Source organism: Mizuhopecten yessoensis, unplaced genomic scaffold (genome assembly GCF_002113885.1).
Source record: "Mizuhopecten yessoensis strain PY_sf001 unplaced genomic scaffold, ASM211388v2 scaffold4999.3, whole genome shotgun sequence".
NCBI classification, from domain to species: Eukaryota; Metazoa; Mollusca; class Bivalvia; order Pectinida; family Pectinidae; genus Mizuhopecten; species Mizuhopecten yessoensis.
In genome coordinates, this window is record NW_018405829.1 from 1,130,910 (window position 1) to 1,158,665 (window position 27,756).

Sequence of the window (27,756 nt, forward strand, 5' to 3'; positions counted from 1 at the left end):
AATACGATGAGCTAGTTGTACGACTCTTTTTTAATCTGGACATCTATCAAAACAAGGGAAATGACAAAAATATTCAGATGTCCTTTATCCCTTTTGGAGACCCTGCCAAGGACCCCTATACTGACATATTTGCAACTAACTCTGTTTATCATCAGAAGTGATTAATGAACTTTACGACTTGTTTCGACGTTGTAATTAGGGCTTCACTATTCGGGGTCAGTTCTGGTCATAGTGTCCGATAACAACATTCCAATGCTCTGGTGGTACACTTTTTTCATATCTATTTGTACCGTAGGTGGTACAAAAAGAAATGAAAAAGTGTAACGCGGTACTAAAAGGAGAGAATCTTTCATATCTTTTTGTACCGCGCAAAAGTGTACCACGGTACAGAAAGATATGAAAAAAGTGTAACGCGTGATTCATGGTACACTTTTTTCATATCTATTTGTACCATAGGTGGTACAAAAAGAAATGAAAAAAGTGTAACGCGGTACTAAAAGGAGAGAAGCTTTCATATCTTTTTGCCGGCTGATATCGGCTGTTGGTACATATACATGTGAAAGTAAAGAGTGTTTTTGTAAAACTGTTTATAATCTTTATGTACCATGGTACACTTTTACATGGTACATGTACACAAAGATTTGAATTTTCATATCTTTGTGTACCATGGTACATGTGACTGTTACACGAGTGTTGACGTTCCTCTGTGACAGTATAGGATGTGACTGTTACACTAGTGTTTCTGTCCCCCAGTGACAGTATAGGATGTAACTGTTACACTGGTGTTGACTTCCTCCAGTGACAGTATAGGATGTAACTGTTACACTGGTGTTTCTGTCCTCCAGTGACAGTATAGGATGTCACTGTTACACTGGTGTTGACTTCCTCCAGTGACAGTATAGGATGTGACTGTTACACTGGTGTTTCTTTCCCACAGTGACAGTATAGGATGTGACTGTTACACTAGTGTTTCTGTCCCCCAGTGACAGTATAGGATGTCACTGTTACACTGGTGTTTCTGTCCTCCAGTGACGGTATTGGATGTGAATATTACACTGGTGTTTCTGTCCCCCAGTGACAGTATAGGATGTGATTCTTACACTGGTGTTTCTGTCCTCCAGTGAGAGTATAGGATGTGACTATTACACTGGTGTTTCTGTCCCCCTGTGACAGTATAGGATGTGACTGTTACCCTAGTGTTTCTGTCCCCCAGTGACAGTATAGAATGTAACTGTTACACTGGTGTTTCTGTCCCCCGGTGACAGTATAGTATGTCACTGTTACACTGGTGTTTCTGTCCTCCAGTGACAGTATAGGATGTGACTATTACACTGGTGTTTCTGTCCCCCGGTGACAGTATAGGATGTGACTGTTACATTGGTGTTTCTGTCCCCCAGTGACAGTATAGAATGTCACTGTTACACTGGTGTTTCTGTCCTCCAGTGACAGTATAGAATGTGACTGTTACACTGATGTTTCTGTCCTCCAGTGACGGTATAGGATGTGACTGTTACACTGGTGTTTCTGTCCCCCAGTGACAGTATAGGATGTCACTGTTACACTGGTGTTGACTTCCTCCAGTGACAGTTTAGGATGTGACTGTTACACTGGTGTTTCTGTCCTCCAGTGACAGTATAGGATGTGACTGTTACACTGGTTTTTCTGTCCTCCAGTGACAGTATAGTATGTGACTGTTACACTGATGTTTCTGTCCCCCAGTGACAGTATAGGATGTGACTGTTACACTGATGTTTCTGTCCTCCAGTGACTGTATAGGATGTGGCTGTTACTCTGATGTTTCTGTCCTCCAGTGACGATATAGGATGTGAGTCTTACACTGGTGTTTCTGTCCTCCAGGGACAGTATAGGATGTGACTGTTACACTAGTGTTTCTGTCCCCCAGTGACAGTATAGGATGGGACTGTTACACTGATGTTTCTGTCCTCCAGTGACGGTATAGGATGTGACTGTTACTCTGATGTTTCTGTCCTCCAGTGACGGTATAGGATGTGAGTCTTACACTGGTGTTTCTGTCCTCCAGTGACAGTATAGGATGTGACTGTTACACTGATGTTTCTGTCCTCCAGTGACAGTATAGGATGTGACTGTTACACTGGTGTTTCTTTCCCACAGTGACAGTATAGGATGTGACTGTTACACTAGTGTTTCTGTCCTCCAGTGACAGTATAGGATGTGACTGTTACACTAGTGTTTCTGTCCTCCAGTGACAGTATAGGATGTGACTTTTACACTGATGTTTCTGTCCTCCAGTGACGGTATAGGATGTGACTGTTACACTGGTGTTTCTGTCCCCCAGTGACAGTATAGGATGTGACTGTTACACTAGTGTTTCTGTCCTCCAGTGACAGTTTAGGATGTGACTGTTACACTGATGTTTCTGTCCTCCAGTGACGGTATAGGATGTGACTGTTACACTGGTGTTTCTGTCCCCCAGTGACAGTATTGGATGTCACTGTTACAGTGATGTTTCTGTCCCCCAGTGACAGTATTGGATGTCACTGTTACACTGGTGTTTCTGTCCCCCAGTGAAAGTATAGGATGTGACTGTTACACTGGTGTTGACGTCCTCCAGTGACAGGATAGGATGTGACTGTTACACTGGTGTTTCTGTCCTCCAGTGACAGTATAAGATGTGACTGTTACACTGGTGTTTCTGTCCCCCAGTGACGGTATAGGATGTGACTGTTACACTGGTGTTTCTGTCCTCCAGTGACGGTATAGGATGTGACTGTTACACTGGTGTTTCTGTCCCCCAGTGACAGTATAGGATGTGACTGTTACACTGGTGTTGACGTCCTCCAGTGACAGTATAGGATGTGACTGTTACACTGGTGTTTCTGTCTCCCAGTGACAGTATAGGATGTGACTGTTACACTGGTGTTTCTGTCGTCCAGTGACGGTATAGGATGTGACTGTTACACTGGTGTTTCTGTCCCCCAGTGACAGTATAGGATGTGACTGTTACACTGGTGTTTCTGTCGTCCAGTGACGGTATAGGATGAGACTGATACACTGATGTTGACTTCCTCCAGTGACTACTACACATTTGGGTTGATGACCTCTAACAAGATTAAAAACAATGCTACAAGTTTCTTTCTATAAAGCTTTATTTCATTGAAACATTGTTAACAAACCTATGGTTTAGTTTCCCTACAAAGCAGGAGCATGTCATCAAGTAGAAAACAATTAATTAAAGCTATAAAAAAGTTTAATATGAAGTTTAAAAGCAAATTTGGGGAATTAATGATCTCTGTTTTGATGTGCTTGCATTTGTGGTAAGATCTACCTGTCTGTTAAGCATCAACATATCAGGACTGAGGAAGTGGCACCAACCTCATTAAATATGCAAACATTCCATCAACAGTTGAAGGTGGTCTGGAAGTTGACATGATGTTTGATAAAAAAAATATATTTTAAAGCAGGGAAAAGAAAAAAAACTTGCTCTAAAAAGACCTGCTAGTTCTATTAGTTGTAAATTCTTTGAAAGCATGATCTGATTGAATATATTATCTCTGGGTTACTCACTTAGGTTTTCTTTGAGACTGAAGACAACTAATTTAAATTACATGGTATAATGAAGAACATGTGTTATGTAACAAGGGAAATAGTGTCTGGTGATCTCGTTACACCTTCATGATACTGAACTTCATTTTGATGAGACATTATTTATAATTTTTTGATGAAAGTGAAGCTTGTTTATTAGTGTTGATACCACGATTCACATTCTCTGTGTTAGTCACATGATAGTTTTGTGTCCTTTTCGTGACATTTTTACATATTTTGTGTATCAAATATTAATAAATTGATGTGTTAATAATATCAAGGTATCAAAACAGTTAATGTTTTATTATTCAACAAATCAAAAATGTGAGCTGCATATTTTCATTTAATTGTAATTGATTTTTTTTTTTATTAAAAAGTGGGGTCCAGAGAAACCCGTCTGGGGGAAACCATTCACCATAATAAAGTCGTGGAAGCTTGGTAATGGTTTTCCATTAACTTATTTAAGAATATTTTATTGTTCAACAATTACCAAAAGAAAAGTTTTTGTGCATGCGTAGTGTATAAGAATGATGGTTGGTAGACGAGGAATATGAACTCTGAAGCCTGTCAGCGAGCGTCAGGGTCCTGTAAAGAACTGGACAAAATAGGCTTACTCAACAAATGGAATGGTAAAATCTGAGAGAAATCTCCAGGTAGTAACAAAAGGAACTAAAACGGTTCACTGACCCGGCTTTGAACAACAGCTGATACATGTATTAATGTTAGTCAGACATGTTCATGTTTACAGAGATGCTCTGGAATTTGTGGCGTCGACGATCACACATATTCATCAACACAGTCAACTGAGGCACATACCTGCCAAACTGTATTCAAAACAAAGGTCTGAATCATTAATCAGATGTTATGTAAACTGATCACCAGGTCAGGGTTTAATCATTTCGCTGAATATACACGAACTGCTTGAAAGGTAATTTAATAAATGTACTGTAAAAGAGTACAAAATACAATATTTCATGATTTTAAGAATATTTTGAATCATTTGATTAATGTAAATTAAAAATTAACAAAAGTTAAATGTGTAAAATAATGTAAATACAAGTAGAATGTCAGTAAATGTTTGGACGGAACTGATCTATATAGCCTTGTTTCATACTGTGACAAATTATCCAACAAATCAAAACACACTGTCCTGCTCAATTTGGTTTCTTAGTCTTTGTGAAACTCTGAACGAATTAGCCAACTAACGTTTTAAAGATCCAGACTACATTTTACAATTGAAATGCTTGCCCAGTTGTCAGAAGATAAAACTAATACAAATTACATTCAAAAGAGGACAAGCAAAATTTTTTTTGTACAATATCTACAATAATATAATAAATCAAATATCAATTTTCTGTATTTGTTTTCTTGGATGACACAGCGATTACAATGAAGTGATGCAAGAATTGTGAAAACTATTGGATGTTTCATTCACGATCTCAAAAATTGAGAAATCAAATGATTTAGAACAAATTGAAGCCGATATGAAAACTTCACCAATATACCCTCATTATATGGTAAAACAATAAAAAATAATCACACATTTTTCTTACTATCTCAACACTAGATACCACAGATTCTCACTCAGATGGAAACAAATTTTGAACGAAATAAATAACTTTCCTTCTGTAGTTTTGTCTTTACTTTCTTCAAAATTTACTCATCGTCGTGATATTTTACCATAATATACTGACATGAGTGAACCGCAGTCAGTGTGTGTTACTTCACCAGAGGGAGAAGGTCTGTTTGATGAGCATGCCCACACGTATACACACACATCAAATGTCACAAGGTTATTGAAAATTGTCGAAGGTTAAGACAAATTAAAAAATGTGTTAAACATCAAAACAGGCACATCAAACAACATACAAAAATCACTACCCAGTGACAACCTGTTAGTGTAGACTGACATTATCACGTAACAACCTCCACATTTGTTTTCCTGAACATCAATTTTGTTGTTGGACGGTAATATTGATATATAGAATAAGTAGTGTAAAATCCCTCTAGTTGATCGACTATAGAGCAATTGGTAATAAAAAAACAACTCATAGTCGCCTGCTATAACCTCATTCTATCATCAATATTTATTATAATAACTCAATAACATTCCGAAAAATATATATTTTCAACCTGACAAATTGTTAATTCCATGAAAAATCTTAACAAATTGTCACTGAATATTTTGTTTCATAACTGGAATGCGTTCAGCTTGTATGTGTATTCATAATATTTCATCCTAACATTTTGAGATAAAAGTACAAAAATAGACATACTAATAAAAGTCACGAATATTCATAGCATGTTTGAATATTCATTATAATGCCATATAAATATTCATCAATTCAAGAATATTCATGACTGGAACATGTACAACAGTGTACTACACACTATATATATACACATTAACAGGGTACACTATATGCATGTTTTATATACATTTTTTTAGGAAAGATATGACTTTATACATGGCTACTACATGTAAGCGAAATCATACGCATGGTAATGAGGCAGCAATGAAGTGATGTGTGTATTATGAAACACCAACGTTTTGCGCTTACAAAATCTAACATGAAAGAAAAGAATATTATCCACCATAATGAGATGTGGAATGTTCACTATATACACCAATAAATCTGATGTTAGGTTCATAGCACTATAAACGAGATTAGTGTCACAAGATTTGGTTACGCCTCCATTTTTGTACTTATCAATATGATGTTTAACCGTCAACCTTGAATAACACTTTGTCTGGCTCTGAATCAAACGCTCAAGTGAATAAGATTGTTGGAGTACTATATAGCATCAACATAATTTCATTGAAAATACACACCTAAAACACAGTAATTCTTTGAAAATCATCTCAATCAAATGATTGACAGGTCATTTTCCTAATGGAAATATATGGAAAAAATAGAATTTTTAGTCAGGCTGGTATGAACACAAATCAGTTACAAATATATTTACCACAGAGCCATTAATTGGTTCAATCCCTACATATAAAGTATGTGGTGAAACCCCACTGTACCTGTACACTTTGTTTTCATTGCTTTTAAATAAACTATGCTAGACAACTGAACAATTACTCCATATTAAGAGGCTCATCCACATCATTGTAAATATTGGGTAAAAAAAAAGGTAGAGAAATAAATGGACAATGAAATGGTTGTTTAACTAATGGCAGGCATTCCCAGCTCATACATAATGTTCATGACATATAAGTGCATGCTAAGCTTGTTTATGACTTCAGCAAAATGTGCTACATTCATATCCAAAACTTTATAAATTATCACAAACTTTCTATATAACAAAGCTGGTAAACTTTGGGCAAGCATACAGGTTTTGAGGTGTAATGATGAAAAAAATATTATTTAATTTGAATTTATTCAAGCTTTAAAGAATGACTACTTCCAATACATATATTCGTTTAAAAGGGAAATATTATAAAACATGTATTACTTGCCAGGCCAGTGGTTTAATTCATTACAGAAAATAGGATTTCTATAAAGTGGGTACAACCTTACACCCGAATGGTTAGGGAAGTAAAGCTAACAGACAGATCATATGTATATACTACTTGTATTTATATAAAAAAAAAACAACGGTTTAACAAGTTTGCAATATCACAGTTTGCAAAAATACAACAACGGTTACATATACAGTATGCAAAAAATATACAATTTACCCTTTTAAACAACACAGCCTTCCTTTACCAGGTAACATCAGACCCTTACCTTACCATAACAGGTAATAGCATATCACAATAGTTTCAAAATTCAAAAGGGCTAATTAAAAAATATTAATTAAAAAAATTCTATCATCTATATTTGTAATTGAAGCTCTAAAACAAAATAGTGATTTAATAATCTAAGAAAATAAAAGGAATCACAAAATATCAATTCTTGAAAAAAAAAGTTTGTAAAAATATGTTCAATATATAGATACCAGTATATACCTCAGAAAAAAAAATATAAAACAGGTTTATTCTACATTAAAATCAAGAATGACAAGATTATTTCATAAGTTATAAAATAAATTTAAAATAAATATGTACATACAAATGTATTTCCTCCTCTGGATGTGCAACATAGCCTATAGCTATTTTCATCTACGTTTTTTATTTGTGCCACAGATATATTCTACTTGAACTACCTAGGATATCTCAGAGGAAACCTTTATACTGGTAAGTTCTATGACTAGGTTGTACAAATCTTTAAACCTGTATTACATTTGACAGAAAACTTTATGAATTGCCAAATGCAGTTTCAGAAGAACCATATTTGACCTTGCAAGTGCCCCAGTTTGAGCATCCTATCCTTTCATCAGAAATTACTGACAATCAAAAATAAATGTTCATTATGGCTATTTATTTGAGAATTTTTGAAGGTTCTGCAACCATTCATTTTTTTTCTCTATCAATAAGTGCCAAGGATAACTATTAGGCGACCCAGGGTAACTTTTAGACCAAATACGGTACCTGTCTTTACCATTGCATGTTTTCCCATTTAAGTCAGTGGTACATGTATGTACATATATAGTATATTTACTCTTTTATAAGATTATGCTCCTCACACTACTGACTATTTATACAATAAAATTACCAAAAAACCTAATTCCTATCTTTTATCTGATGAGACTAAATATGGTTAAATTTACAAAACGAAATATTGCTGTGGATAAAGCATTTTAGCCCCAGACAATCCGACGTACCATATATGTCCAAATAAAGGGTTAGACATAAAATTTGCAAAATCACTTCTAAAGAGAAAGTGATGTGACATTTATTGGCAAGCTTATTTGGACATATATGGCATATGGTTGGCAACCGTTCATATATATATATTACACTCACAAGCATTTCCTGATTAACAATATTTTCTGTCTCTTATAGAACTGTACAGAACACTTTAATACTTATCCTGTATTTGTTCAGTCTACGTCTATCAAGCTTTCATTAACCTCACTCAATGCCCCAGGGTCAGAGTGGATGGATCTACACATCTATATCCCCTATACAATGTCTACATAGTACAAAATCATTTAGCAGGTTTCAAGCACCAAATTTCTAACACATCAAGGACAAAAGTACTTCTTTGTGATGAGTGTGCAAGGCAACTACTTGGGCTGGACTGGTGCTGCATTTTTATTGTCTGCCTTTAGAGGCATGGCCAGCTCCGGTGGACCAAACGGGTCAACCTGTAAAGAAGAGCACCAATGTTATAGAATGTGTGATGTGGCGCCACTGGAGCTGTTTCTGTTTTATATCTATGATTCAGCTGAAATATTCATTGGTTTAAACAGTATATCTCTTGCACAAATGTTTCGGAGATTAGGCGACCTAGTATAAATCCTGTTTTCTATTCCTTAACTTGCCATGCAAATCTGTAGTTTCAGTAACTCGAAGAGGAATACTGAAATAAGGCTTAAGTTGTCCCATACAATAGTACATCTTACTTTCTCCGATACTCATGGAAATGGAGCTTAACCCAAAGTCCAACCACAGTCAGTGAAAATATAGGTCACAGTGACTGATGTTTGATTTATTGGTGGGGTACTACTCCTGACAATGTATCAATTTATGAAGCGTGATAACTGTTAGACTTCAGTATGGAAGTAACGGAGCTTTACACAAAGTCTAAGGAAGATGTTGTACAGATGTATGTACAAACAGTCAGACAAAAATGGCAAATATTTAACACCACCTCCACTACATTGTGAGGGCATAAAAACCTTGGGAGCAGTGTATCTATACTCACATAGACTGTAGGGTTTGGTTGTGCCTCAACAACAAAATCAGTCCCCTCAGGACCGTACTCTTTGCGTGCACGTGCCCAGTTGGCCTTGATTTCAATTCCAACAGTGAAGGACTGTGAACGGACAAATGATTTCCCACCCGACACACATAACAATTCGTCTCGGTTTATATCATCAAACTTCAGCATCTGTAAAGACAAGCAAGGTTATTAAAGTAAGAGGTGATTTTTTACATGTGTACAGGTGTTCGATCTTATATAGCGACATAAAGGGGTGTTTCTTGCGTAGAGTTACTTCCCCTGGCAAGATAGGCATATCTCATTTTGAAACTTTGAATTAGCATTTCATTTTGACAATTCATGGAAAGCAACACTGGCAAAGTCTAGGATCAGTAGGATCAGCCTTATTCAAACTCGGGAAATCCTAATTTCTTTTTTTTACCGTTATGTTCAGATATATTTTAGAACAACAGTTATTATACAAAATACACCACAAGATGTCTATTATAAGGAACACATCTGTAGAAATGACTTAAATCAGTGGTTCTTCCTTTTTCTTAATATGTCATGCTTTTTAAACATATCACATAACATCTGCTTTGTAAAATATTTAAGCATAAAATCAAATATTGATAGGCCAAGTATGTTTTTTCCCTTTAATTAAATAGAAGGCTTTTTCCCTTCCCCCTCCTCAAGATATTTGTGTTTTGAAAATCCGTTCCAAACTTAGTGTAATTCCAGAAGGAAATAGACAGTGTAGTGCATGATATAACAATCTCTGAAATTTTAAAAGTGAAATATACATACGAGTCTGCCTTCCATATTGTACAGATACTTGGCAGGCTGCCACATTCCAAGCCTCAATTTGGCACTGTCCAATATCTGTTCTAATGTATCACCCCAGACATAGGTTGCCCGCTCTACACTTTCCCCATTAGGAAACACCAACACTCGTTTCTGCAATAAAAGTAAAATTCCTGACATAAAATATCACATCATATTTGGAATACTGAATTATAGAATAAGTTGGAAATATTACAATGTTGACTAGTGGGCTGATTGAGATATCACATGCTCAATTTAGGGGGAGATATGAAACATTTCAAAGGGATTTGGCAAATAGTTTTGGAAGGAGATTTATAAAGACCTGTTAGGAATTTAAGTACTACATACATGTACATTCACAGTTTTCAATATTACATGGTAGGTACACAGAACAAGGTGACCAACCCATGTGACCTCTGTATGACCTCTGTCACTTACAGTGTTAGGCTGTCTGTAAAGACGACCACCGATGTTCACCAACGACTTTGCTTTCTCTTTTTGGTTGTTTTTCACTTCAGCTAAATGTGTCTGTAAAAGAGAAGAAGTTAAAATTTATGTACGATATCATAAAACACTAGCCATAAAATTACTGTAGAATAATGGTATCATAAGTAGATCTCTTTATTGACTGTGCCTTTTCCTTTGACAATCTCTAGTCTGGACATGATCTGTTGCTATGGTTCCCTAGTTTAAGGACAGCATTAGTTGCTATGGTTACCTATAGATTACGGATGGTGACAGCTGCTATGGTTACTTCTAGCGTATTAACATTGTCAGTTGCTATTGTGTGGACTGTGTGTTGCTATGGTTACTTCTAAATGATTGACAGTGTCGCCATGGTTATCAAAGTATGTTACTATGGTTACCTCTAGTTTATGGACTGTGTCATGCTTCATCTGTTCTTCCACGGTGACATCCTGCCAGTGACCCTCAATGACCACAGGATGTTGAGTACTGCGAGTTGATCGGTACTTTCCTGGACTCATGTCATCTATCCTCCGTGCTGTGAGGACAAAGTGTAAGCAGTCAAAAATGAATCTCAACGGAAAACATTATACTAAATCTAAAACAGAATGACTGAAAACTGAGACTGTTTTTTCAGGGAAAGATCCTTAGTACAGACCAATTATAGAATATTTGCTAAAAGAATTGTGACACTCCATTTTTGTTGAAAAAAAGCAAACAATTTATTGCAAGAATGTCAAATAAATATAGAAGATATTGGGTAACTTGCTGTACACTGACAAACAGATTTGAGAGACAAGCAGACATTTCAGAAGACAACGCCTACCACGCATGTTCCGGAGGATGTGTTTTTCAATATCAAGCTCCAAGGACACTGTTGACCTGAATGCTCTTTTCTTCACCTGGCTCTCCATCTTGGATTCAACCTTCTCAGGAGGGATGAACTCTTTGCCACTGGAGACCCATACCTCGATTGGGTAGCGCAGAATCACATCCTCCGATGGCACAGTGACCTGGTTGAGCAGTTTCTGCCGTTCACGATTCACTTTGTCCGATTCCTGCTGGTCACCTTCTGTTACACAAAAATATATATGATATCAATAATTACATCTTGTATGTTGAAGTTTGAAGGAAAATTGTATCAGTTTAGAAATAGTATTATTATATTCAAATTATCAGAATTTGTTTGTAAGTAATTTGTAACTACTGGTGCAAGTATACCCACTACAAATGATACACAATAAAAGATACAAAACATGGCAAGCAGTTGAGAATATAACAATGGTTTATATAATTGTGGACAAGTCTGACCTGCTGTTTCCGTGTAGAGGGCGCCATTACTGGGACTATCCTGGCCCTCTCCTTCTCCTCGCTCCTGTCCTCCCTTTTTGTTTTCAGGACAGTCAATGATCCAGACACCAGACGCCAGTATGGATGTAGAAACCCCAATATAATTGATGGGAAATGGTGATGGATCTTTCCAGGACATGACCGTCTGCCACTCCTCGTCCTTCTCATTGTACAAACTTATCACACCATCTTCCCAAGTGATCAGAAACTTCCTAAATGACCCACCATCCAGAAGTCGTCCGTCATATTCTACCCTATTAACTCCTTCCTTTTTGTTACGGATGGAAGATTTAGCGTTATTGTTGGTGCCAATGACAACTTCATACATTTTCTTGTCTTTTTCATCCGAATCTTCCTGCATTAACGCAATGTGTGCATCATTACAAGCACGCACCTGGAACACCAGATGTCTGTCTTGTCTCAGTTGGAAGTTGTGATCGCTGAGCTTGGTGTAAGTGTAGTTGATCCCACTCTGTATCTTGGTTCGGAGGGTGATGGTTTTAATTTCCTCCTCCTCCTCCTCTTCCTCCTCCTCCTGAAGAGTATCTGGTTGTTTATCTTTAATGGTTCTCTGTGGAGGTTGCTGTGTTTCTTCTTCTTCATTCCCTTCATCTTGTCCTTCTTTTCCATCAGTTTCTGTATTTCAGAATTATGAAACATCTTAAGATGGATTATAATCGGCTATAACAAGGCATATTTTGTTCATTTTTTTATGTTATATGTGATGACTTCAAAAACATCAACAATGCAAAAACAAATCATACACATGCAGAAACTAAAATTGAATGAGTTATCAACTACCTTTGCATTACTAGTCTGATATAACTGACATTTTTATCGGCCATGTGGCAGAGATCAATAAATAAACAACCTCTCCATCCAGATATGGAGAGTATGTGGACATGCTCAGGTATGCAGGAAAACATTGATTGAAGTGCGCACCAAACCCGTCATGCTAATTTTTCAAACAGACCCTATGGAGGACTAACTGACTATCTCTAATCAATCAAAACTTATTTTAAAGGTTATTTATTTTGTACTGAACATTCGCTAGAACTTTACCTGCCATAATCCTCTGCAGCTGGTCGGCCATGAGTGAGGTGTAGTTGTTGACAGCCCAGTCCTTGAGATCATCGATCTCCAGTACCAGAGTCCCATCCTCTGTAAAGATCTTCTGTGCTGCGTTGGCCATGCCAAGTTTGTATGTGCACTGTCCCAGGATCTGAAACCAGAAAACTTCACTAGTTAAGGCACCAATATTTGAAAAGATCAGTCACTGGTGGTGCCTTTGCTCCGAAAGATTCTTGATTTATATTTTATTTCTCTAAAAATAGATACCATTATATTAGATCTGGACATTTTTATGCTTTTCCCAAGGGAGTTAATCAATGATAAAAAAAAGTCTATTTAACTGTTTTAAGACTCTGTTTAGAGATCCAACACAGGTTACTTTCAACAACCAGAGTCAAACTAGGATTTTGCAGAACTCTGTGTTTCAAAAGCTGTAAAACTCTCTTGACCTGACAGAAAACTAGTTCTGGTAAGGCATCTTTCCAACAGGTGTAGTTTTTGTCGATTAGAACCATTCACAAAAATGGTGTTTCCATAGAAACCAAGCAATACAAAAAGGTTAGCTAGCTTATTCCTTCCATTTGAGACACATACAACTAGAACTGTAAGTTTAGGTCTGACTTGAGTATTTCAGTCTTAAGTTTGAGTGTAACAGAACAAGTAAGGGATTTATTTTAATTCACTGTAATTATCTGGATTCAAACATGTCTCTCACAGATGCAGACCTCAATCAACTCTAATGTAGGTTTTATATACAACTAACACACAAGAAACAGTTAACCTGTTTATTACTCTTGTTAGCAACATATTTACATACAGTAATACATTTGGCGCATCAGGGGCTACTCACTTCAACAATTTTACTACCATATATTTAATACGCTAGACTCCGGGGGTATTGAGAGAAGCAGCTAGACTCTGAAAATGTCTTCAGAGAAGCACCTACACAGCCCAGAGAAGTGAGCAGCTAGACTCTGAAAATGTCTCCAGAGAAGCAACTAGACTCTGGTTGTGAACACCCCTAGAGAAGCCATGATGAGAGCAACGCCTCATAACCACTAAACTTTAAAGCATGAAAAAATTAAAACAACTCTGCCAATAATGAAAGGAGCAAAACGACTAATTATCAGGAGCAAATATTGGTACATCAACTTACCCCCTCTATACTGGAACCACAAATGAGCTTGCCCTGATGTAATCGACCCTCTCCATTTTTGTATGCCATTATTTTCATTGAGATCGGTGTCTTGGCAACTGATATCTCCTTGGCGATGGTGCGAACACTCGTCTCCTCTCGGAGTTTAGTTAACGTGTCTTCCCAATTTTCCAACGTAAGTTCTGCCTCATGTTCAGACAGGTCAACTTTTCCATTCAACACACGGAAACTCCCAATTTGCTGTAGTTTAAGCCTCTTAGCTGAAAACGTAGCAAGAAAATATTAAGTTTCCTTGTTTCAAAAGAACGATGATGACCTCCTGGTAGTCTCTCACCAAATGCTCCTGATCTTTTTGTGTCTCATAAAAAACATGATATTCAAATTGACACCAAGTGTGCACCAAGATAGTTTTATTTATTGGAATCAATATCAGTTCTTAGCAATAAGACTCATAAGGAATGTAGCCTCTTATATGATATGGAAAAAATGGTTTTATGAGAAAACAATTCTATTGTTAAAATTTTAATGTTGGTGCGCAATCTGTAATAAAGCCTGCTGGATAAATGTGTATAATATCTGTTTTTATGTTGAAATGTCCTACCTTGTCCCATCGCACACGAGAACTCTGTGTTCTCACGAATCTTCTGTAGTTTGTAGCGTCCTCTCATGGCACGAGCACATGACGTACACACTCGAATCTCTTTGATGTGCTGACGGTCTGTAGGAGTTGCCATGGGAACTTCAGCCACATAGCCCTATACAAATCATTACAAAACATCATTTCAGTTCAAATGAATAATGATATAACAAAAAAAAATCCTTTTACGGGAAATTTTCCATTTGTGCTACGTATATATAGGTATTGTACATTTTCTCAAGCACAGTATTTTTAAAGATCATTCCTTCTAATTTGGAATTATTTAATTCCTTTACATTTAAAATTTGATTCTTTAAAAAATGTAAGACTTGTAAGAATTCAAAATACAATTTTCCTTTAATTTTTTCCCCCCAATACAAACATTTGTTTTTGTACAAACAAAAGAATGGTTTAATTGCTTATGGGGATTGTTTATGAATAACAAGAAAAAAGCAAAACCCTATGAACCTGGACATAATCTGTGACAATCTATCCTGTCATGATACAAAATCTTTTTTCAATGATTCCAGTCCTTCAAGAATACTTGCAGCTAATGGAACAAAGTAAAAGTTCAATTTTCCAACGTAGCTACACCTCTCAGCAAGAACGAAGACACACTTCTGTAACATGAGATCTACTTACTGGCTGATCAATCTCGGTCTCCTGTGCAATGGAGTAGGAACACACATCGGCTTTGTTAGCGGCCGTTATCTCTATAAACAGGTAACAACAAATTTAAATTATTGGTTACTATGATATTTTGCAATCAAATTATACTTAATTATCAGTGAAAGAAATATGCTCTCACTTCTATTTATCTGACACAGTGATTAAATAAATTTAGTCTGCCTATTTTTATTTGTGAATACTTGATTTGATGATTGGGAGGATGCTATTTCAATATCGATAGTTAGTACATATTTCATGAAACAAAGAGTTCAACTTAGGAAAGAGTCTTTTCATGAATTAACACAAAGATCAATCTCTCACAAAAATAAAGTGATAATACCGTATCCTCTATAGACAAGATTTTGAAATTCTTCTTAAAGCTTACCACAATATCATGTTTTTGAGACTCTGAATACTTTTCATATTATTTTTACCTTTGTCATAGCGATTGGTTTTGAAGGCGTGTATGTGTCCAGTCTCGGCATCGTAATGCCACCGCTGGTGAGACTTTCCGTACATATTGGTTTTGCGTTGCTGAATCGTGACTGCACATCCAGAGTAAGTCAGTGTACGCCCTTCCTCGTCTTCTGAGAAAGGTTCATTGGCTGGAAGTGAAACGGTCAACACGGTCCTCTGTCCATGCTTCGCCCGAATCTCTCTGAAAGATAAAATTAGAAAGTGCTTTATTGTTGAAAAACAATAGGGCTATTTTTGCTTCAGAAATTATCTGATTCTTTATAGTAATGCACAAACACCCTGCATATAAACTCATCCATCCGTACAAATGCCATATATCTATACATGTAAATAATACAGTCATTATAAACCAGTAAGGCAGAGTTGTCAGATATAATATAGTAGATCAGTGCCTTATCAATAGTTGAACTCAGAGAAAAAAGAAGGGGTAAAATATTTCCAATATACATAGTACCTGTCACCAGTTTCTGTCTATAACAGGGTAAATTCTTCAGCGGTCCACAGCACACAAAGGTGTTGAAGTCAGAGCTAAGGGACACCAACATGTTTTTTTTGTTTTGTTTTGAAAACCAACTCTTTTATAAGTCAATAAACAGAATTCAGCTTACCCATTTTCTTTTATAACAAAGCGCTGATAGATGTCGTCAGGGCGACGTTTGACAATCGTCACTTGACTGATGCGCCCCTCCTGTTCTTGAACCCCTAATACAAGGTTCCTATTTGCCTGACACGCAAGGTAACCATCCTCAAACACAAATCGCTGTAGGGTATCTCTTGAGATTTTAGGGTTTGGAGCTGGCCTTTAAAAAGACAATAAAATGTCAATGTTTAGTAAAAATATATCCAGTGTTAATTGCATGCTTGATGTTGGTTAATAAACTGTCAAAGGTCGATGAGGCTCTGATGGTGTGAATAATGAACATTAGTGAATTTTTGAGAAAAAAAGCAGCACATTTGATTAAGAACACTTACTTGTAGCGCTCATACATCTCTCGGTCAGTGTATTTATTGGCCTCAGGATCGTTGTCAAGGTTACCATTCTCTACATTGACCAGTCGTTCCCATGGCCACTTGAGCTGGTTAAGGCGTTGTTCGGACCTTTCGTGGGCAATCTCGTGTGCAGTCCTGGGTTAGATAGTATTCATTTATATGTATGTATTATCAGCTCTGCTAGTTCGAGTATCTAATCGTATGATTTCTGACAGTTCAAGTATCTTATATTGAAATTCCGTATTTGAGCTGTCAAAAAATGTACAGCAGAATTGGCTGTCCATTTGACAAACTCATAAAGGAGACAGAAAATCATCAATTTCAAAGATTTCTACATAATACTTTTAAAACAGCAGATTACATGAATTTCACCATATACCAGAGTACATACCACCATATATGGTGACTTTTATTACATTCAATTTCAGTATTATTCTGTATGTAGTGGCAAATTGTAGCCTCACAGTAAATACCTTTGTCAGCCTGGTACATGTACCACAAGATACAGTTAAACCAGTTATCTATGTACTGCACCAATATTTCTATTAAAATAAAAAAGAGAAAAATGATGTTAAAATCTCCTGTATACTCACTGCCCACCGAAATCTCCAGATGACCGGAGCTCATCATCTGTCACATGACTGCCGACCTCTGACCCAGCCTTGGATGAGTGCGCCTTGGAGGCTTTACTGGGAGCTTTAGATGCCTTGGATGAGCGACTTCTGGTGTCAAACTTATCATCATCATCCTGGTCATCCATCCCCGACTGCCACAGTTGGTTGACGTTGATGCGGTTACCGGGGACCAGGTTGCCCTCCACCTCCATCACATAGTCTGTAGGGTAGAGGAATCAGAAGAAATAAGAACAAACAATTACCATACATACCTATATGTTCACAAACAATTTCATCGTAATACTTTCAGTAAAAAAATTTACAAATAATTCAACCCTAGTGCTTGTTTTTTTTTGGCAGGTATTTTGGGAATTACCACATTTCTAAATTTGGAAAAATTGATACTCTGGAAAATTTGATAGCATATCAAAGCACCTTAATCTACTTTTCCTCTATTTCATAAATCCTTGTTATAAAACATCTGCTACACCTCTCAGAAAGACAGGAAAATGAAAAAAGTGTTTGCCAGAAACAAAATTAAAATATTGACATAGAAAATACTTATGATGAAAAGCATCTGTTTTATATATATATATATAATATGGTTCAATTCAATTTGGAACAACACAGAAAGCACCAAATTGTAAATAATTTATCTGTCTTGTTACTTACTCTCTGGGTTGCGGAGAGCACAGTATTGGCGAATCTTGGCCACGTCCTGGGACAATTGAGACAGAAGGAATCGGCGTTGTTGCTCAGCCTTGGTCATTTTAGGGTCAGACCATGCCTCTCCACATGACACGTACACAACGTCATCACGCTTCAGGCGGGTCAGACTGAAGTGCTCATTACCATGCTGGTCAAACAGTCGGCGGGCAGCAAACGGCATGTCCAGCAGACTTGTACAATGGTCAAGGAACTGAATAAAACAAAATATAATGTGAGGGAAGAGCATGATTATCTCCCTTTCCTGAACTAATATCAAAGGGGAAAAAATTAATGAAATATAATACTGATGGATTATTTTGATTAAGAGTCATCTACCATGGCAAGTTCCAATTCCTCCTTCCCATGGGACACCTCTTCGTCCTCGGGCTGAGCCTCCTGGCTTCCTTTCTGTTGAGATTTATCTCCCTTTTCAGATCGTAGATCCTTCACCATCTGTAAATAATTCGGTAACTTCAAACATACAAAAATAATGTAACATTAAAAATACTAGAAACAAGACTCTGTGAAGCCTGAGTTGATGGTCAGTCACTTGAAATACCATGCCGTAGAATACTTGTCTTTTTACTTGTCACAATAAATTAATATGAACTGTATGTGCAAAACAAAACCTGTTTCTCTTCCATGCGAATCCATAAAGAATGACCGAAATTTTTTCCTGTACAAACCCTATAAACTATGTGTTTCTTTGCAGAGCATTGAAGAATATGTATAGTACATTAGGTTTACACGTCATACCAGAAAACAATTTATCACATAGTTGGCCTGTTATCCAGTTAATTCGCCCGTGTAATATTTTTACATATGTCACTAGTGTTATATACACTGGAGCGTTTTTCATTGGCTGTGCTAGTCAGAAATCAATTGTGACGTCATAATATGGACAATGGCGTGACGTCATAAGACAAAGTGTGAATGGCGCAACAAAATGGCTGTCTCCGTTTGATTAAGCCCTCTTCATTTTGGCTTTAAAACCTGTCAAAATGTAAGTTTTCTGAGTTATGTGATAAAAAGTATCTTAACTTTGTTTTCATTTCATATGAGATTTTATGAAACGAGTATTAGGAGTTTTTATTTTTGCGAGCATTTCTGAAGTCAGTAGTTGATTCCCAGTTTTACACTCTGTACTTACATTGGTGAGATTTGGCCCCACCACTGGAATGGCCTTGCGTACATCCTGTTCTCCATTCTTCAGGCACATCAAACGCAGAGGGGTCACTGATAATGATAAGTTCTTGTTATTTGAGGTGAATTTAAACAGTATACAGTAAAAGTCATAGATAACAAAAAATAGAGGAAGTAAAGAGAAACCAAATGTAGAGCTGAGATTTATTTTTACATCAACCAATAAGATGACAACAAACAGTGGGAAAGGCAAGAGGAATGAATACACTGTATATATAGTGTGTTAATCTGATAGAGCCCAATTAGGAGGAGAGGTGGAGACTACTTTTAAATCTAATCCTTTTTTATTATTATTCAATTTCAATAAAACCTGAAGCTTGAGACAATAAATTAAGATACATGGTGTTTAAGTCAGCAGTTTACATTTACTAGTAACGATCCCTGTTCAACAGCAGGTAAAACACTAGAGACTCCAGTGGTTTTTTGTATATACAAAAAGTACCCTCCCCTTAATTTAGTTTCGGACATAACTGCAGTGCAGTTAAGAACAAGTATATATATGGATATAAACAAGGTATGGCTTTCCTTTTCACAAATAATTTATGTTAGCTTTAGTCATGCCACAAAAAACAGTTTCCATTGATTAATGCTTCGTTACAGTTTTTGACAGTGGTACGTAATTACTATTCCGTCTTTGGGTATTGCAGAGTTATCTGCTCTTGGGAGCAGGTATTGATTGTTACGTCACTTGTTTGTGAGAGTAACGTTATCAATTTTTGAGAAAACGACATAATTTTCTCACACAGACCAATGACGTAACAATCAATACCTGCTCCCAAGAGAAGATAACTCTCCAATGCGCAAAGACGGAATAGGAAGTATACTGTAAAAGGCTACTTAGCATTGTAGACTTTTCTTTACCTCGTGCAGAAAACTTCAGAGGATGTACTCCATTGCAATACTTAAATGACTGACTGTTCCTATGTTACTGTAACATGTGTAGGCTGTACTAGGCTGTACTAGGAAGTAAAGGGGGATAATAAGGAAGTACCCTATTGAAACAACATGTACATACTTCCTGATAAGTTGTTTTTTCCTGAACTCTTGTGAAGCGGAGGTGCATTAGGTATGATATATCCTTCCATCGGCCAATCGTAGTCCTACAGAATATATAACAGGACATGTTATCTTGATGTGAGCATTCATGGTCCTATACGGAAACATTTAAAATAGGACAGTTTCAACTACCAAGTCTGTTTCCCTTATTCAGCTCCTGGTATACGCCTATTGTGATCATTTTTTGCCACAGTATAATCTACAATTGAGCAACCCCTTACCAATTATATGGTGTAAATGCATCAGGTAATAGTTTGCGTCCTTTAAAATGTCAACAGTCCCCTACGATTCCTGAATCAACCCTGTTCATACTGCCAACCATATCAGTAGCAAACAGTAGTTGGTTTATGGTAGGAGGCTGTCATAATCAAATATTGCACATGTACATGCATCACTGCAGACACAAAATTATTTCTCAATGCACTAGAGTATATCCGTAAACCTTCTTCAACAATCATTACACAAAACAATGATCTACATTTGGTATATGATATCTTTCCCTCGCCGTGTCAGCTCCTAGGTACTGACCTCGTTGAGAGAGCCATCCTCACGGGCTGGCCAGGAGTAGGCCTGCTTGTTCCATTCCTGGTTGGTTGCCTCATTGAACTTCCACTGGCCTAGGTTGTCAAAACGCTCTTGCTTCAGCGCAAATCTGCAACAAAAAATACTGACATCTGAAATACTTGCATTATAGTTGGGACAACATGTCTTTATGTCATATGTCATTTATCAAATGAAATGTAAAAAAACAACATAAACAGGAATATTTTTTCTGTAAAAATATACCACTTCTAGTGTAAAGCTGATGTTTGTTTTTCCAACAAATTCCATCTTGGCTCCTACCTCTGAAAGCCAGCTTCTTTGCGTGAAGTGAGTTTGTCCATGAGCACCAGATACACTCTCACCCCTGGGGACACACCCTCAATAGGTACATATGCTTCCTCATCTCCCATCTTGTGGCCGGTGTAGGTGATGACCAGGTCAGGGTGAGCCTGTTCAAAAACAAAACTTGAAGTCATACATTTATAGAAAGTAGGACAAGTTTTGTTTGCCCTCAGTGACATACCATCTTGTGAAAAATAGTTTCTTGGTTCAACTTGGTAAATTATTGTGAAATGGTATATTTGAACCAGAAAACAAACACTTACTCTTATAGTGGAGCTGATATAAGGTCATTAGGCTAGGGCACAGCATATACACACTGTATTTTAGCCCCTTGGTATCAGAATCTATAGGCAACAATTCCGAAAAGTGACAAATTAAAACTATAGTTCTGTGTGTGACTACCTGTTACAAGGAAAAACTCTGGTTCTATGGGTAACTGCTAGGTTCACAGTAAAACTCTGGTTCTATGGGTAACTGCTACGTTCACAGTAAAACTCTGGTTCTATGGGTAACTGCTAGGTTCACAGAAAAACTCTGGTTCTATGGGTATCTGCTAGGTTCCCAGAAAAACTCTGGTTCTATGGGTAACTGCTAGGTTCACAGAAAAACTCTGGTTCTATGGGTAACTTGAAATCTCTGGTTCTATTGGTAACTGCTAGGTTCACAGAAAAACTCTGGTTCTATGGGAAATTAAACTTAAATACACGATCATGGTCTTGGTCTGTGGGTAGATAAGCAATGATACTTATATATATATGCTTTATATGGAGGGCTATATACAATACATGTGTAGGTTTGTTCACATCCCTGAATAGACTCTGATGATATGGGTGATACTGCTCAGATACCAGGATATGCTCTATCTGGTTGGCTGCTATGGGTAACTCTGGCATCAGGACATATGGGTATATGACCGTGAGGAACAGAAAAAAATGACTTTTCCTATAACAGTGTAAGATTATGTATATATATATATTAACATACCAGGTTGGAGATGGTAGCATCAGGGTTAAACTTCCATTGTTGATAGATGTTACCACTAGTAGCTTTCTGCATGTTGATGACAAAGCCGGACGATGTACCCTCCTTTTCGGAGATGTTAAACTCGACTCGGGTGTCGGACACAGCCAGGCACAGAGTGGGCATACCCTTGCTGTAGATGTAGCCACGCTGTAACAGAATGGGGTACATGTTAATTATAGAAGTCAGTATAGAGTATGAACAGCAAGTTTTTCAAGATGAAGCAATGGAAAGAATCCGAGTTACGTTCAAGTTTTAAAAGGCTTTTCTGACCTTCACCACCCAAAGCCACATGGTGCGGTGCAAGAGTGACCACATGGTGTGACAGAGTACAGAAAAACAATGTACAGTTCATGATCAAGTACTTTACTGATACAGATGCTTTAAACATGTCTGCCTTCTTACATGATATAAGAAGGTGACAATGTTTGAAGAAAAAATATGTTTAGATTTTCTTTGATTTCTTTGACTATATACCATTCCTTGTTCAGCAAAAACACAATACATGTAGTGATATTCTCTGGACTTAAAAACTAACTCATAACCTTAGCAATTACCAATAGCTTTGCATTTAATATTTGTGTGTCAAATGAAATGATAATAAGAAATATATTGCTATTTCACAAAAACCACCTACTTCCCTAAAGATTGATCAGATAATTGGCTATATTTAGATCAGATAATTGGCTATATTTTGGCTATATTTAGATCAGATAATTGGCTATATTTTGGCTATATTTAGACCAGATAATTGGCTATATTTAGAAGCATTACCTTAGAGATGACCCAGACTTGAGCCTCCATTGGCCACAAGGTCTTATCCTTCTTGACCTTTTGGGTGATGGCAGCCTCAGGATATAACACAATACTCTTGTCCTTCTGTAAAACGAGGCAGTAAACAGTCCTTTACAATCGGGCATAATACATCTCTATGGCTTTCTCAATACTGAACAGCACTATATATACTATATTTGCAGTATGTGTGATTAAGATAATGAAATATCAAGTCAATAAAGCTACTTTCTTGATAGAGGCTTAGCAGTGATCAATCTACAATTAGCTTTTATGAGTTATTTTCCACTGTATTGTTATCTACACTGTACCACCATACTTTGGGATATTTTTGACATGGTGTTATTTTGATTTATTTGGCACTGCAACAGAGTGAATGTTCCAAAAAATTAAACACATCAAAATATTACGATGCCTAAAACTTGCATGTAAGTTTATCTTTTAAGAGGAGGAGTTTTTAATATTTGCAGTGCTGTACAAATTGGTTCCAAGTAGGTAATTACAGGAAGATATTACCTTGGTTGTATATATTATAATACGTACCTTGGCCTGCATGTAGTGACCGCCTTGACCTAGTTCTGACAATGGCATTAGGTCATCTTTAATGTGCAGTGCCACATTTGGGTCTTTCACCTTCTCGTAGCCATCACTAGGGAAACCAATATGTGTCTCGAAGTCATGATGGCTGTCCAAACAAAAATTTGTATTTCTCAGTCAACAACATCATATGTGATTCAAGATCATAGCCACTTAATCTGTTTCATATCTGGTTTAAAATAATATTCCCATATGATTCTGACCATGTTTATATTTCTTTCTAAACTTTGCAAATATTTCACTGCAGTTGTAAAAATGTAACGAAAACAAATTTCTAAATTCTCAAAGGGCAGTGTCGGTAGAAATAATGCTCTCTGCGGAACACTTTGTCCTTTAATTTTGGTAGTTGCATCATACCTAACAGTCTTGTAGCCCGTTCCTTTTTTGTTATTTTCACATTTGGATTGTCAACATATTACAGATCAGTTTAGTAACAATTATGTTTTAATAGGACCCCTGATTATTCTGTCTCCTTGTCTTCTCCAACCTTAATTCTGTGTTATTTCTCACTTAAAAACCTATCAAAATGATCAATCATTGGCTGGAAATGAATAAAGATTATAACAGGTATTGCAGACACGGTAAATCTTTGATTCTTCTTGTGAACTTTTCACCACAGTATTTAATTTCTGTTTTGTATCTTACCTTTTAAATTGATCCAGAGATTCAAGATTAGCCTCCCTGGAGATTCCATTGACGTCTCCAAGGTCATAGCCTTTGGCTCTGTCAAAGGTGGCTTGGAGACAATAAACTGAAACCAGAGAGTTACAGTCAGTCAGCAGGGCTGGTTTGGACTAAACAGACTCTATGAAATCCTCAAATTCATGAGTTAATAGCTATGAGCTAAATTTGTTTATATAAGCTTTACATGCAAAGTTTTAGCAACTGCATGTCAAAATGGAGAGTACGAACTAATGATAATTTCATTTTGGCAATTTAATTACATACACACAAATGACCACATAATCTTATTCCTCAGCACAATGACACACTGTCAGGATAAATTTGTTATAATTGCTGTTTTCATAATATTAAAATCTAAACTAAAACAAAATGTTTAAGAATAGAAAATGGCCCCTGACAACAAACTGATCAGAATTTCTGCTTAAAATTCATTACGAAAAATCAATCAAATGGGATACTGATGTACTTACAGAATGGTGTTATAAAGGGTTCCCCAAACGACACCCAGATTTCCTGGTCATATTCAAGCTTCAGGATGTCCTTTATTTCATTTCCATATCTGTCAAACATGCGACGAGCCACAGGGGTCAGTTTGGGATTAACGGGGTTACTGAAGACACGATTGGTTGACAGGTCATCAAGGAGACGTTGTAATTGACGTTTTCGCCCGTCCTTATCTGATCCTGTTCCTTTCAAAGCATCAGCAATGTTGAAAAAGAACTGCTGCCCCTCTCCATAGAATCCATTTTCATAAACCTGTAATATGTATTACAGGATCCTGATGCTGGGTCGATGATATCACAATTTGACACATAAGATCAAAGACAACACACCAGTGATATCACAATGACATGTTCAGGTTCAATCCAATACATTTTTCAAACAACATTGTTCATCGTCCTTGTTAAACAACTTAGAATAATTAAGCTTTAGTGAAAGTTTGGCTCATATATGAATCCATTACTTTTAAGATAATTTGAAAGTTACTTTTCTTTATGAAACAGTACCCAGAACCCCTGCAATGGAAACGTCACTGTAAAATTGAGGTCTGATGGTAGACACTCACCTTAAGTCTAAGTCCTTTCCTGCCAACCAATTTGTGGTCGAATGAGAATTCCTGGATATGACTCATGCGGTAGTTAGCTCCCTCATTCTAAAACAGGAAGTGAGAAATAAACATTCTAAAACAGGAAGTGAGAAATAAACATTCTAAAACAGAAAGTGAGAAATAAACATTCTAAAACAGGAAGAGAGAAATAACATTCTAAAACAGGAAGTGAGAAATAACATTCTAAAACAGGAAGTGAGGTATAAACATTCTAAAACAGGAAGTGAGAAATAACATTCTAAAACAGGAAGTGAGATATAAACATTCTAAAACAGGAAGTGAGAAATAGACATTCTAAAACAGGAATTGAGAAAAAACATTCTAAAACAAGAAGTGAGAAATTAACATTCTAAAACAGGAAGTGAGATATAACATTCTAAAACAGGAAGTGAGAAATAGACATTCTAAAACAGGAATTGAGAAATAACATTCTAAAACAAGAAGTGAGAAATAAACATTCTAAAACAGGAAGTAAGATATAACATTCTAAAACAGGAAGAGAGAAATAACATTCTAAATTAGTTCTCCCTTCTACCAGAACATCAAACAAATGTTATAAATATTAGAGTGACTGTTTTTCAAAGTTCATATCTTTCTGTAACAACCATGTAAATATTCTCAAAAAATGGCATATACCAGGTACTTGACATTTATTTGAAACAATACCTTGTGAACATCCTCTTTTAATTTGCTCTCTAGCATGTTAACAAATAAAGTATATCATAGTCACTGTATATGTCCGAGATGTTTTTTTGTTGTTGTTAACATATGAAAATATGCTTCCTTTTTTGTATTTACTGGTAAAGATTTGCTGTGTGAATATTTTTTCCAAATAAATAAAATTTTGATAGTTCACAAAACCTTTTAAGTGATAACCTCTCCTTTGATAAAATAGTGGTATGCAACTGTTTGTATATACAGCAATAAACGCTTACCTCCTCTTTGATCTTGACCTCCTCAATGGTTGCTATCTTGGATTTGAGGCTTGATAGGGTGGCTTTCAGCTGGGATATTTCTTTCTCAGCCTAAAAAATCAAAACAAGATCCTAGTTAACAAGAGAGAATGACTGTTCCTTAGCAACCTTTGTAGTAGTGTACATGCCATCTAGCAGCCATAGCCTACTCTTCCCCTACAAAGTTCCAGTGACGAGTTGCAAGGGGTTCTGTCATTGGCAAGAGATAATTCTAAGTTAGCATCAGAAACTAACCCCAGCTGTCCACTTGGAGAATCACTGGCTTAACAAAGGGACCAAGCACGATGTTAACAAATCTCCCCCAAAGTGTGCTACCACGTTTCCAATTGGAAGTGATCACCATTGGACAGCCGAAATTTGTAGTGAGGAAAATGTGATAGCCTGCAGTGGCAGTCAGATCACATTGACAACCCCTGTTAAAAGTGAGAAATATTGGACAACCCAGGTTGGAAGTGAGAAAAAACTGGACAACCCTATAGTTTTTAATTAGTTTGATATCTGAGAGTCCAAATCGGCAGTGAGGGGCATTTGACAAACCAGTTTGGCTGTAAGGTAAGATCTAGGTTATTTGACAGTGTTAGATTCCTGGTGTGTTGGTGTTGGGAACTTTACCTTGTGTCAGACCTTTGGACATTTATTAGTCACATGTTTGGAAACTCCAGCAAAATAAGCATATGTTCCAATCCAAATATATTTCTGTATTGTATGTCTGAATATAAGTTTTGTTTTCCAGACATTGAAAGTTAGCCTCACCAGCTGATGGGTGGTGTAGAGCTCTTCCTCGCTCATGGATAAGATGGCTGTGATGGAGATGGTTTCCTTCTGTCCCTGCATGGCGTAGTTGATCTGTAACATGAAACCATCTCTCTTGTATCTACCTATATGTTCCATACTTAATTGTTATCCGAAAGCTTCCCAAACTCATTACATAGATCCCTTATGAAAATGTTTGCGTGAAAACCTAATATTTGCTTTGAAAAATAGGTACTGAAACATTTTTTTTTTTTTGGAGAATCCTATTTTACAAATATACAGTGTATGGTTAAAGATGTTTTTTTTATTACCTATTCATGGAAAAAAACCAGTAACAGTAAACAGCATCTTAGAATGGAGAAGATAGCATCAGAAGATTTTCTCTCTCTTTAATTAGGTGGGGGG

At 36.6% G+C, this 27,756-nt stretch overlaps 1 protein-coding gene across 1 annotated transcript in view; it reads right to left on the reverse strand.

Annotated features, from left to right (window-relative positions):
- Positions 1–3,110: 3,110 nt before the first annotated feature.
- LOC110450139 overlaps positions 3,111–27,756 on the reverse strand; it is a 32,133-nt gene continuing 7,487 nt past the window's right edge. Inside the window, exons 11-39 of the mRNA XM_021497422.1 lie at positions 27,352–27,444; positions 26,560–26,649; positions 25,583–25,669; positions 24,987–25,272; positions 24,478–24,583; positions 23,779–23,920; positions 23,218–23,322; positions 22,408–22,593; positions 21,382–21,530; positions 21,067–21,190; positions 20,498–20,582; positions 19,430–19,515; positions 18,616–18,732; positions 18,244–18,490; positions 17,551–17,791; positions 16,940–17,092; positions 16,576–16,767; positions 15,925–16,148; positions 15,464–15,534; positions 14,786–14,939; positions 14,185–14,444; positions 13,020–13,179; positions 11,919–12,593; positions 11,434–11,679; positions 11,009–11,145; positions 10,581–10,670; positions 10,125–10,274; positions 9,321–9,506; positions 3,111–8,760 (exon numbers count right to left, since the gene is read on the reverse strand). Of these exons, the coding sequence (XP_021353097.1) occupies positions 8,680–8,760; positions 9,321–9,506; positions 10,125–10,274; positions 10,581–10,670; positions 11,009–11,145; positions 11,434–11,679; positions 11,919–12,593; positions 13,020–13,179; positions 14,185–14,444; positions 14,786–14,939; positions 15,464–15,534; positions 15,925–16,148; positions 16,576–16,767; positions 16,940–17,092; positions 17,551–17,791; positions 18,244–18,490; positions 18,616–18,732; positions 19,430–19,515; positions 20,498–20,582; positions 21,067–21,190; positions 21,382–21,530; positions 22,408–22,593; positions 23,218–23,322; positions 23,779–23,920; positions 24,478–24,583; positions 24,987–25,272; positions 25,583–25,669; positions 26,560–26,649; positions 27,352–27,444 (4,923 nt within the window). The 3' untranslated portion in view covers positions 3,111–8,679. The remainder of the gene's footprint in view (positions 8,761–9,320; positions 9,507–10,124; positions 10,275–10,580; positions 10,671–11,008; positions 11,146–11,433; positions 11,680–11,918; positions 12,594–13,019; positions 13,180–14,184; positions 14,445–14,785; positions 14,940–15,463; positions 15,535–15,924; positions 16,149–16,575; positions 16,768–16,939; positions 17,093–17,550; positions 17,792–18,243; positions 18,491–18,615; positions 18,733–19,429; positions 19,516–20,497; positions 20,583–21,066; positions 21,191–21,381; positions 21,531–22,407; positions 22,594–23,217; positions 23,323–23,778; positions 23,921–24,477; positions 24,584–24,986; positions 25,273–25,582; positions 25,670–26,559; positions 26,650–27,351; positions 27,445–27,756) is intronic.